The sequence below is a fragment of the Elgaria multicarinata genome, chromosome 18 (assembly GCF_023053635.1).
Source record: "Elgaria multicarinata webbii isolate HBS135686 ecotype San Diego chromosome 18, rElgMul1.1.pri, whole genome shotgun sequence".
Classification (NCBI taxonomy): Eukaryota; Metazoa; Chordata; class Lepidosauria; order Squamata; family Anguidae; genus Elgaria; species Elgaria multicarinata.
In genome coordinates this window covers 9874004-9886956 of record NC_086188.1, presented here as the reverse complement: position 1 = coordinate 9886956, position 12953 = coordinate 9874004, and the positions used below count along the sequence as shown (strand labels likewise).

The window sequence follows — 12953 nt, the reverse complement described above, 5'->3', positions numbered from 1 at the left end:
CTGGCACGAGGTTCAGCAGTGGTACGGACATACAACCATATGATGCTTTTGCACATGTTGTCAAGAGGACTGATTTCTAAACAGAGAAGAGCCCAGGCTCAGAGCAACATGGGAATCATGCCATCGGGGACAGGGTGCAGTTGCTTGGTGATAAAAGACAAACAGCTTGCTGTACATGCTCCATGGCCTTTTTCTTTAAAGAATGGTCATGGTAAGTGGTCATAGGAGTGGTATTAAGTGGGTCTGGATACAAAGAACATGGATGGGGCTAAACAAGACCCTACAAGCAGTTCCTGCAAGAGATTTTTTCCCTACTTAATTATAGTTTTGGGTCTTCAAGTGCAGAAACTAGTTGGTAAGAGACAAAGGTATCTCCAACACAAGAGTCCTTAAAGTTCTGGATGAGTACTAATGGGAGGGAAGGGGAAAACTGCATCCCACAGAGGCGTCCTCAGTATTTTGGAGGTCATAATTCAAACAGCCATATTTTCCCATCAACCCTGATGAAAAAAGCTCATCTTTCAGATAGAACTCAGGGGACTGTGTGTGTGTGTGTGTGTGTGTGTGTAGAAAAAAGAATGTGAAAGAGAGACTGTCTGAGAGACTCATGTGTGAGAAAGCTGGGTGCCAAAACAAACAGCCTTTTCTTATTTGTTCATTGATTTATTTGCAGGGAGGATGTCTTGTAAAGGCCGCAGCAGTGAATGCCTCACTCCCTTTGCACCAGGAAGAAATGTCTGCAGTGTCTCGTGCCAACAAACAGCCATTGATCACTACCTTAGACGAGGGCCTCTATACTTCTATGTTTAATTATTGTTTTCCGGCAGGGAGCGAGGCTGGGGAAGGGAAGATATCCACCCTATTTACAACCATACGCCAGGCAGCTTGTGGCTGAAAGCCCTTTGAACCTAGCCCATGTCATAGTTATGGCCACTGAGGTCATATTGGTACAAGACACCTCCTTGAATTTGCCCACTGGAAACTGCTTACTATGGGAATACTTTGTTTTGAGTTTGCCTTTTTTCTTGAAATACATATTTTATGAACAAAACAATAAATCCATATAAATTAAAGCATTTTAAACATACTGGGTTAGATCCCGATTTAGTGCAACTTAGGCCCTTTCTACACCTAAGGATTATCCCAGGAAAATGGAGGGATCGTCCCTCCCTGCTCCCGGGATCCCCTGTGTATCATTTGCATGCACAGGGATGATCCCGGGATGATCCCTGGAAAAAAGGCAGGTGTAGAAACATCCTTAGAATATGGGGCACACACCTGTGCACTTCACAGTTATTTGGAATTTATTCCCATGGCATTCAATGTGGTTTACTTTGAGCTAAGCATGCATAGATTTGCAGGCTTAATGTTCTAGCTTATATTAATGATATCCTGTCCTTTAACAACCATACGCAAGGTGGCTTAGATGAAATCAAAATGCACAATATACTAAAATCAGCTTACAACAAAACCAACAATTAAACAAACAGTTGTTAAATCTCCAGCAGATACATAAATCAGGATCCTGAAAAAGCCCACCTAGGTGTGTTTGTGTGTATAAATATATATGTTCTCCTCTGCATGTGTTTATTTCATCCTCTTTCTTTCTCTTTCCTTTAAAAAAAAACTCAGAAAGGAAGTAAGTTAGAAAGCAAATGCCACTAGTCTTTGGTCACGACACAACCTATGTATGGGTTATAATACTCCAACTGATGACCAATGGAGTTCTGCTAAAAACCAACCAACCCCACCAAGGTTTCTGCTATAGGCCTGAGGGAGCTGGAGAACGGGCGAAAGATATCATTGGAGCAGTGGGAAGGGACAACTCACATCTCCACACCTTCGCTGAGATCTTAAAATGGCAGGCGGGGTCTGCAAAGCAATACAGACTGCAAGGCAATAAACCTAAAACCTCATGCCTTTTAAGCCCAATACTGCTGGATAGTTGATAAGAGCTTCATGCCACATAAAGACGTTGTCAGAGGAGCAACAATAAGCTCAATACAATGCCAGGAAAGTGTTTCTTCAAAATCACCTACCTTTAGTTGCTGCAGGCGAGAAGAGCTTCTCTGAGCCTTCAGAAACCTGAAAAAAACAAAGAAAGAGGGTTACTGAGTCTGAATGAGAGTTTAGTATTCCCCAACAGCAATAAACAAAACAAATCAGTATGAGGTTGCAGTTATGTGTCACACCTGGAGGGTGCAATGTTCTTCCACTAAAAGGAACCAAGGACAAGAAAGGCTGGTGGGCTGAGAAGGGGAAGAAACATGTGAAGAGGGGGACCAGAGTCCACATCTGTGCATAGAGAACACCATGCAACACGGAAGCCATATTCACAATCCTTAGCCTAGAAAGAACATATGAAATAGCTGCCAATGTACATTCGCAGCCATTCAAAGCCTTTCCTCTTGAAATCGATCCTTATCTCTTTCTGATTAAGCAGGAGACGTGATATGTAAGGACAGAACTGGACGGTGTGTGGACACAGCAGGACACAAAAAGAGACCTACTTTGTACCAAAATCCAGACCTTCCCATTCACCCCCACCCGCTCTCTGCTTAGCCGATTATTAAGTAAAGCCGCTTCCCTCCTGTTTATATCCAAGCTGCATTCTGCTTTTTGAACTCCATCCATGCTCTACTTCTGCCCTGGGAAGTAGTTAAGAAATCCAATTAACCTAAACCTTGTAAACAGCTTCACAGTAATCGGGGGCACTGGGTTTCAGCCAGGATGATAACAACATACACCGTAAAAGAATAATAATCCATGCGTATAAAGGTTTTCCTAAATCAAATCTACCAAGGTTGCCCCTCGTCTCTGTGAAACACTAACACCTCAAAGAAGATAGCAGGCACAATGGCAAAAAAATAATCCTTTATTTTGTGGCTTCAACATTAAGTCAATTAATCAGTTAATTTAGTAAATTAATTAAAAAGTTGCCCCTGATTAAACAGCCAGGGGACTTTAATTACTTTATTTATTTTATTTACTAAACGCCTCATCAAATACATTTCTCTAGGCATTTTACAATTTTAGTTCAGTACTTATAAAAACTGCAGGTGGCAAGTGTCATATTAAAAGAGGCATTCTTTTCTGTAAGACAGACACTAGGAAATGCCTCTTCTAAGACAGTATGTGCTGCTACAGATGCATCCACCACCTAAACTCAACGGAAGCACACTTCTTAAAACTGTTTGTCACTCCTACACAAATTTATGCAATTACATTTCTTAATTAACTGACTGAAACATGTATGATTAGTAGACTAACATTTCCTTAATTAGATGACAACCCTACTCATTTTAGAGGATCGTATCAAATTATTCTGAAAAGTTACATCCCAAAGTATATAACTGAGTAGGCTGTACATGCAGAATAATAATATGGAACAGGGCTCCTGGTATTCTAACACAATTGTGAGGGCAATGCCATTTCTCTGCAAGACAGATGTTTCTAAAACCAAGTGGGATAGATCCATTACATAGCAGAAGAATCTAAACACAGGAAGCAGAGATAAATAAAGCTATACTGACGGAGAAGTCCTATGTGTATTTGTTCAGAAGTAAGCCCACTATGTTGGGATTTTCTCCCTAGTAAGTATGTTTAGGATCGTAGGCTGTATATGTAATAGAATAGAGTTAAGTTCAGTGTTTTTTGTTTTGTTTAAATTTAATTCAACACATGGCTGAGTTAAGTTGATTTTCTTTCCAACATCATTGATTTTATTCTGCCACTCCTTGGGAAGCTTGCATTATTAAGTGCCTTATGAATTGTACTGCGACACTACATATTTCACAGCCACAGACTCAGGAAGCAAAATAAACACTGGAGAAACATAACCAGACTTGCTACAACCCTGGGCCCTCGCCCAAAAGGATCAGCAGAATCAATGAGAGCTTTTTTCTTCCTAGCTTCAATGGCCTTTGGGCTGGGCCTTTTATAGGCAGTAGAGAAGAGTCTTTTCTATCGGAGCTACTTCTGAGTGACAAGAGGTTATAAATTGCAGGATCTTATTGAATATGGCCATTCTTTAAAAGATAGAAAAGGGGAATGAACCAGTGGATGAAGAGATAGAACCTGCATGATAAGGAAATGATGAGCCATATATTTTCCACAAATTGTTGCCTTTGGTCATTGCACAAAATAACCCCAGAAATCATTTGGGAGATACAGCATCTCTTGTGGATGCAATTCTGCTTTGGGTTATTATGCTTAAATCATCTTTTGCTGAAGGAATGAAACAAAGGGCAGCCATTATTCTCAGCCAAGCCTTTGGTTATTTATTTACTGAACACTAACCCCGTGATGCCAACTCGCATATAAAATAGCTCCTGGCAAGACAGTATTTCCACACATTGTAAAACAAAAACCTCAGTCTCTCTCTCTTTCTCTCTTTCTCTCTTACACACACACACACACACACACACACACATACGAAGTGCCATACTGGATCATACCAAGGTCCATCTAGTCCAGCATTTTGTTCACAGAGTGGCCACCCAGATGCCCAGAGGTGAAGTCAGCAAGCAGTTCATGAGTGGAATAGCACCTTCCTGCTCATGGTATACAAAGGCATACTTCCACTGATACTGAAGGTAGCATGTAGCCATCAAGTTTAGTAGTCATTGATAGCCTTATCCTCCATGAATTTGTTCAATCCCCTTTTAAGCCACCCAAACTGGTAGCTGCAAAACAAAGCAACCACATTACAATTGCATTCTTACCACTAGAACTGTCCTGTCTTGGTTTTATATACAAACACTTTCCAATTCCACACTAGCTAGCGCTGAATGAAATCCCATGCTAATGATTGAACCAAGTGCAGTTAGATGTTTGTTCCCTCTATCCATCCATCCATCCATCCATCCGTGCTAAGCCTGCCCTATTTCCCCAGCCTCATCTCCCTTTATTATCCCAGCATCTCTTATTGCCAGAAGACAGTACCACTGTGGCTTTTGCTGCCGACCCAACATCAAACCAATATTGCTTAGTATCAACTCAACATGTGGGTGCATAAGCTGTTTTAAAACCTGAAGGGCAGAAAGGCCCATCAATAATTATAATGGAACCATACACTACCTCTGTAAGCAGTCACCTAGATTCTATTAACAGTAAAACTGATCCTGATGTGCATTATCAAATTCACACTCCTGTGCTGCTAGCACAGTACACAGGTTCTGGTTTTCCCCATCTGCCTTGCATGCAAGGAACTCAACTCTAGTCGCATACAAATTTGCAACAACCATGAATTGTCCTTGAGTCACAACTCATTGGTGGTCTGCACTGTAAGAATCTTTCAACAGCTTCCTTCTGTGGAAGTACAATGAAAAGGAGTCAAGTACATGGCCAATATACTATAATCTTATTTGATCACAGTCAAGTCATTGTTGTTTATGTATCAGTGTTTTTATATGACTATACAACACTGGTAGCTTTCAATTACAATGGTGTTCTTTGATGGCGTGCATGTCATTTATTAATGGACTCATCCACAGAAATTGTGCAATTGCTCAGTGCGTAATGCAGAATAAAAGAACGTCAATAAACCTTACCCTTTGATCCTTGGGTAAAGGACAAAAGAGATGAAGGGAGGAAGATAAAAAGAATGGCACAGGAGGCTTTGCTCACAGTCAACAGTCGCAATGTCTAGTTCAAAGGATTTTCACCCATATCCGTATTGGTAATGCAGCTAAACTCATGCAGAAAACTCTGCCCCTAGAACAATACCAACTCCAGCATATTAATGACTGTGTCTACAGCAACTCTCCGATGTTACTAATGTAGACAATGCCAGTCAGATGTACATTCCAGTATGTTAAATATGCTTTTATGAAAGCAGTACATTACAATTAGAGTTAAATTCTAATCTCAATCCAAATATTCACTTAACAAAACTGAAACCCTCTGCACACAATCACAGAAAGTAGGCCACAAACTGCTTTCAGCCATGGAAGGGCAAGTGTCTTTCAGTAACAACGGTGTGACAAAATCTGCAGCAACAGAATAGCTGGCCACCTAAATAAAACAAAATCCAGCCAGATGGCTAGTTCCAAACAGAGAAAGAACACCTAGGCTGCGTCTACACGTCATGCTATGCCAGAGGTGCCCCCATGCTCCCCTCACTGCCGAATCCCAACCGCTGAGGCAATGCGAAAGCACAGAATCATAGAATCATAGAATAGCAGAGTTGGAAGGGGCCTACAAGGCCATCTAGTCCAACCCCCTGCTCAATGCAGGAATCCACCCTAAAGCATCCCCGACAGATGCTTGTCCAGCTGCCTCTTGAAGGCCTCTAGTGTGGGAGAGCCCACAACCTCCCTAGGTAAAAGCAGTGATGACCATAGTGGTCTTTGGAAGAAGGAGGAAGCCACAGCCTCCACCATCTCCCGGCAATGTAAAACCAGCCAGTCTTACTGCTTCTGTCTTGCTAAAGGCGACGTGAAAGAAGTGATACTTGTTGCAGTCACTGGGAGTGGAAGCAGCGCACAGCAATGCTTGCACAAACACATTCTACACAGCAGTCGCAATAGCAACAAATGCTCCACTTGGGGGAAGGACTGCATCTTCCCAGGTTTGAAACTGTGTGATTTGAATTCCCAGAAAATGGGATATTTCCATAGAACTAGGGAAGACATGGAAGGAAGGCACATGGAATATGCAGAAAAATGGGAAACAAATGTGCATTTATTGCGCAAAAACGTGAGAGTGCAGGAAGGAACCATCCACTAAACAAAAAACCCATTAAATTTATCTGCATGCTACTGTAATTCTCCTCCCACTTTTTCTGCTGTCCCAAGTGATTCATTTGTGAGTGTTTGAAAAAGGGGTTCGGTTGTGGGAGTCGGGGCAGAGAAGGAAATTAAGTCAGTCAGAGAGCTTTGTACATTAAAATCCCAAGACATACAAGAACCCATGTGTGTGTTCTTGATGTGGGGCCAGCCCTTCCTGTAGACAAGAGCAAGGAGGCTGCCTCAGGCAGAAGAATTTGGGCATCAAATTGTCAGCTATTTAATTTATTATTCTATTTTTACAATGCAGAAAGGAAGGCATTTGGAATTCCTGCCTTAGGCACTAAAATGTCTGCATTGGCCCTGTCTACAGCAACTAAAGCTGCAATCCAATGCACACCTACCTGGGGGAAAGTCCCACTGAACACAGTGGCTCTTACTTCCAAATAAATTTGCACAGGATTGGGCTTAAAGATAAAGGAATTCCTCGTCTTCTAGGCTGTATTCTGTACGACAGGTGAAGACCTTCTTATTCCCCCAGTATTTTAACAGTTTATCATTTTAGTCTTGTAACCTTGCTGTTTTAAAATCTGCATTTTAAATCTGTATAACTTTCTCTATCGCTGCCTGGTTTTACCTGGTTGTGCGTTTATTTAGTATTTTTTATTGTGCTTTTATACTGTTGTTTGTTTTATAGTTTGATTCGTGTCTGATAGTTTTAACTTTTGCAAACCGCCCAGAGAGCTTCGGCTACTGGGCGGTATAGAAATGCCATAAATAAATAAATAAATAAATATTCCCCCTTCCCTGCCTGCCTGCTGATTTACCTGAAGCAAAGTCTAATAAAATGGAGCACAAGACATGCAATGACTTTGTGTACCCCTCCAGTATTTTGCTGCTTGTATGAGAATGTTTTTCCCATCGCTGGCTGATACAGGCTGACAAGCCCAGCCGGAAGCTTCGAGACAGAACACCTCTATCTTTGCTTGTGCATTTGGTGCCTGTCTTTTTCCCTCGACTGCTCCTTTCTTTCATCCTATGTTAGATATAATCAAAGCCAGAGAAAGCTATGTTTTACTAAAGTTGTCACTTTTATTAAAAAGGGAGCAAGGGAAAACCTTCGTTCCCCCTGCTGATTTTTTTTAAGCTTTGAATTTTCTCCTTTTGGGAAAGGAAGGATAAGTGTCACAAGATGGGATGAAATACACTTGAACAGTTTCACTAGGTGTTGAAGAAAAGCCTTAAAGATGGGCCGGCTACCATCAAACTGTGTAGAACATTAAAAAAAGCAGCAGCAGCAACCCAAATTTTCAAAGGGTTCAAATGGTTGCAAGAAAGTCTTCTTCCCAAGAGTTTCTTTCTCAGAGGGGGCAATGACTTCAGTTCACTGCTTTTAGTTCTGACCTCTGCTTCTAGCTGTCTAACTCACCTTGATTCTGATAGAGGAAGTATCCCCCTACACAGATGACTCAGCTCCAAACTGGACTGGACATGCTATGAATTAGATTCACATTCTCTACCATTCCTTTCTCTAGGCTGATGCATAGCAAACTAAACATCCTATGGCTTATGTTGGTTTTCAGCTCTCATCAACCGGCAATAAAGCACGGTGGGAGCCATTTTCTCCTAAGTGGGCAAGTACATTGAGGCATGGAACATTTCTCCTGATTCCAGCTAAGTGGGGGTAGTTGAAAGGTGTAGTCCAGTAATCGACAATTTAAACCAGTGGTCTTCAACTGGTCCAGACCCAAGACCCACCTCGGACTCCCAACCTGCAACATGGGACCCACTTTCACAATTGCGTCGCCGCAAACCATCTGGAGTGATCTTGCAAGCCACTTCTTGGTCACGACCCACCAGTTGAAGACCGCTGATTTAAACAACATCTCACCATCATGATCAGACAGTGGCAAGCCATGTTTAAAACTTATTGCAGCCTCGCTGTTTTTAAGGTGACCCAAACAATGAATTAAAATACTACATACACACCCACCCCAAAAGTATCAAAGGCTGTAAGGAAGAATGAGAAGAAAAGAAGAAGAGAGAGCAACAATAAAAAATGAAGTAAAATGGGGGAGGGACAGGAAAAAGGGATGAAGGAAGAAAGACAACAGAAAGGTTTTCTAATTAAAATGTTAAACAATTCTGCTTGATTTTATAATAATTTTGAACAGCAATTATACTGCTGTCTGAAAACTCTTGTGCTTAAAAAGCACTCTCCGGCACAATGAAAATAACTTAAACTGCTTCCTATTTATATTTTAAGTGCTGTAAATAGACAGCATAAACTCCCTCCCTTCCCGCCTCGCTTTCCCAAAGCAACCTGAGGGTCCACAGTACATATAACGCAAGAGCACTCCTGGGATACACAGCATCTGCAATTCTAGAACGAGTGTGGTTGCCCAGATATGACCTCCTCCCCATTCTTCTTCAAGCCGCCAGCAAAAGCCTGGCTGACCCGGTGCTCTGGGGAACAACAGGATGTCTGACCTACAAGCACGGCTGTTATCACAGCCCCAGGGTAGAGGCCCTTTGCACTTCTGTTCTGTTCCCTAGAGAGATGCCTACAAGGCCCATGGCTTCCCTTATCCTTTCTCCCTCCATTAACCATGCCTTTGTGATTCAGCTTCTTCTCAGAGGCTGCTGCCTCTTGGAAAGAAGAAAAGACTTGGCTTCTATTTCCTTCCTTTTCCCTGCATCTCCTTCAGTGAACAAAAAACATGTTTGTTTCGAGGGAGTGGGGGACTGTTAATAGAAGTTGTGGAGGCCTCTACCCTTATGAATGCTCCCTTCAGCTGTTCTTACTGACAAGGTCCAGAGAAAAATATTTCCAGCTGCGCCTATTAAACACAGCCAAAAAACTTTACACCACACCTCTGTGCATCCTTGTTTATTTCAAATCAAAATAACTGCCCAAAGTTTCTCAGTTGCTATCATGCGCCCGATAACGTAAATGAACATTTGGGTTACTGTATTTTCATACCCTGTTCTACTACCTACATTCAATTTCACTTGGGCCTTTTAACGTGCAAAGTTATTTTCGACCCTGATCTCATGCTCTTACACAGCCGTGCAAGGCAGGTTATTATTAGTCCCATTTTATATATGATAAACTGAGGCTGAAAGGAAGGGGTTTGCCCAACAGTCACCCACTCCAGCTTGTGGCTTGTCTTGCTCATTCTGTTAGCAAAAATAAGAGAACCGAGAAGCAGATTCACACGTTCATTTCTCAGGTGGTAGATTTCTCACCTAGTTTTATCTCCTCATTTTCATGAGGGCAACTGTTTGCATGAAACTGACCGATGTGAAAACCACTTAAGTTATCATAATCAGCAAAGAAGTTTGAATGCCGGATTTCTCTCTGAAATGGTAAGGGTTGGGTATGAATTATGTTTGCCTCAGAACAGCTTGGTCCTGTGGCGAATGTTCCTCCTCCGTAGTTTAACTCTTTCTTATTTATTTATTTATTTATTACATTTTTATAGCGCCCAATAGCCGAAGCTCTCTGGGCGGTTCACAAAAATTAAAATCATGAAGAGCATAAAAACAACCGACAATCTAAAAACACAAATACAAAATACAATATAAAAAGCACAACCAGGATAAAACAACAAAGCAAACATTGATAAAGGTTAAAATATGGAATTAAAATGGCAAAGTTTAAATTTAAGTTAATAGGTGTTAAAATACTGAGAAAATAGAAAGGTCTTTAGCTGGCGATGGAATACAGTGTAGGTGCCAGCCGAAGCTCTCTGGGGAGCTCATTCCACAGCCGGGGTGCCACAGCAGAGAAAGCCCTCCTCCTAGTAGCCACCTGCCTCACTTCCTTTGGCAGGGGCTCACGGAGAAGGACCCCTGTGGATGATCTTAAGGTCCGGGCAGGCACATATGGGAGGAGGCGTTCCTTCAAATAACCTGGCCCCAAACCGTTTAGGGCTTTGAATGTTAGTACCAGCATTTTGAATTGGGCCCAGACCTGGACTGGCAGCCAATGAAGTTGTAGAAAGACTGGCGTGAAAGGCTGTACTACTTTGCACTCTGAATATCCCAGCACCTGCCCTAAAGTGGCAGAAATTCTCAATTACTTGACAGAGCAAAGCTATACCATATTAACGTATAAATGTTACAATAATGGGGAGTGCACAGGCCACACGCACACGGGTATAATTTGGGAGCATATAGCCATTGTAAAAGTACAAAGTTGCCCGCAATCTTTATCTGGTGGCCATTTCAAAGGACAATGAGGTGATGAATCAGTGGGCTTCAACTGGTGGGTCGTGACCCTAAAGCGGGTCACGAGATCAGTCCAGATGGGTCACGGCAAAGCTGTTTGCCGCCATGCTGGGCATGAAGAAAATTGTGAAAGTGGGTCCCATGATGCAGGTTGGGAGTCCAAGGTGGGTCTTGGGTCTGGATCAATTGAAGACCATTGTGATGAAGTTCCCATGTGAGGAGAATCGATCACCTCAAATTATGGTGGAATTGGCTGCCCTTCAGAGGATATACGTTTTACGGTAGCCGAATACACCAAAGGGGGTAACAGAATAATTTATTTATGTTAAGAACTGTTGTGGGGAAAAGAATTGGCAAGGTACACAACCACCAATAATACATTTGGGGTGAAAATCAGAGTGAAGTTTCTGTAAGTATGAGAGGTGTTAATTTTCCAGAATCATCTCTCTAGAATGTTCCAGGAAGCAAAGAACAGTGTTTGTTTCAAGAGATTGCACTAAACCAACATAATCCAAGTTCATGTCCCACATACTATCCAACTGAATCACACTGGCTCTTGATATGTTACATTCCACTTCTGCTTGGCACTAATTTTATTTAGTAGGCAGCCATTTGCTGTGCTTTGCCTCCTCCCCTGACAAAGAATATGACACATCTATCAGGCAGAAAAGCCACAGCGTTTGCAGTGAAACAGACTGGTTTGCTCTTTTCTTTCTCCTACCCAGCTCTGTTTCTAGCAGGCAATTACCATGTGTGTAAATATTTTTGAAGGGAGAATATTTCAAAGAAAGCTGGATTTTGGATCTTTTCTTGTGTGGATAGATCTTTGTAGTCGCATGCCAAGCTGATGTCAAAGACTACAATTACTAAGCAAGTCTCATAAAGGTTTGTTTTGGCAACTGGGGCAGCCCTGTACAATTTTTGCTGTTAATTTATCCCATTAAAATATTAACCTAGGCTGTATTCACATCCAATTATAAATGCCCAGAACATGATATTTCGCCCCCACCCCCTTCGTTTGATTCACTGCCTTTATTTCTGTCAAGAGTTTCTGGCGGAACTAAAGGCAGGCGGTTGCCTCTGGCTGATCCATGCACAACAGATGAGTCCAGTTTTCTCAATTAGCTGGCACACTGGGAGACCACCATGTCTGCACACATTCTTTTCTCCAACACCCTGGTGAAAGTGTCAGGTTCTGACCCAACTCAGGGGGATCCGGGTTAAGGGAGGGCATGGCAAATCGGATATATGAAGGACTGCCAGGTACTGTAGATGAATGCATACAGCTGAACTTCAGAGTCACTGAGGAAAATAATAGAAGTGACAGTGTCAAGAGTTTAAATTGTGCCGGTTGAACTAAGACTATCTGACCCATAACAGGGATGTGTGTGTATGAGACTGACTGGTCACTGTGAAACAGGGACGAAATCAGAGTTTGGCATCATTGGGGCTCCTCAGGTGGGGGGCTGCTACTAATTGCCAGGCGCATGTGTAGATTGAGCCTGAGCAAGAGGGCAGGTGAATGGGCAGCAGGGGACAATGGCAGGGAGATTTATTTATTTTTATTTATTTAAAACATTTATATCTCGCCCTATATCATTAACTCAGAGCGGCGTACAATTAACAACATACAGTATAAAACAATAAATATGCACAGTATAAAACAAATTAAACCATGATCCAAGTTAAAACAATATCTAATTTAAAAGCAGTTAAAACAGTTAAAACCATGTGCCAGTGAGTTTAACCATCAAAAGCTTTGTTTAAAAAGCCATATTTTTTCTGGGCGTCGAAATGCCATCAATGTCTCAGATCATGACAAAAATGATAAATGGGGCGCCCCTCAGCGGTGGAACGATTTGCAGGGGCTGACCGTCAGCACCAGCAACAATTAGGTTTTAGACAATCTGTTTGCATTTTTCATAAATATTCTCTGACTTATTTTCATTGTTTTAAATGATATTGCTGTTTTTATGCTTTTAAACTTTTGTA

The 12953-nt window shown here is 41.9% G+C and overlaps 1 protein-coding gene across 13 annotated transcripts in view; it reads right to left on the bottom strand.

The window, feature by feature from the left end:
- The window catches only part of FBRSL1 (fibrosin like 1), a 721580-nt gene that overhangs the window by 84016 nt on the left and 624611 nt on the right, over positions 1–12953 (bottom strand). For all 13 annotated transcript variants that reach the window (XM_063144094.1, XM_063144088.1, XM_063144096.1 and 10 more), the window contains one exon: positions 2040–2085. In XM_063144094.1, the coding sequence (XP_063000164.1) occupies positions 2040–2085 (46 nt within the window). The remainder of the gene's footprint in view (positions 1–2039; positions 2086–12953) is intronic.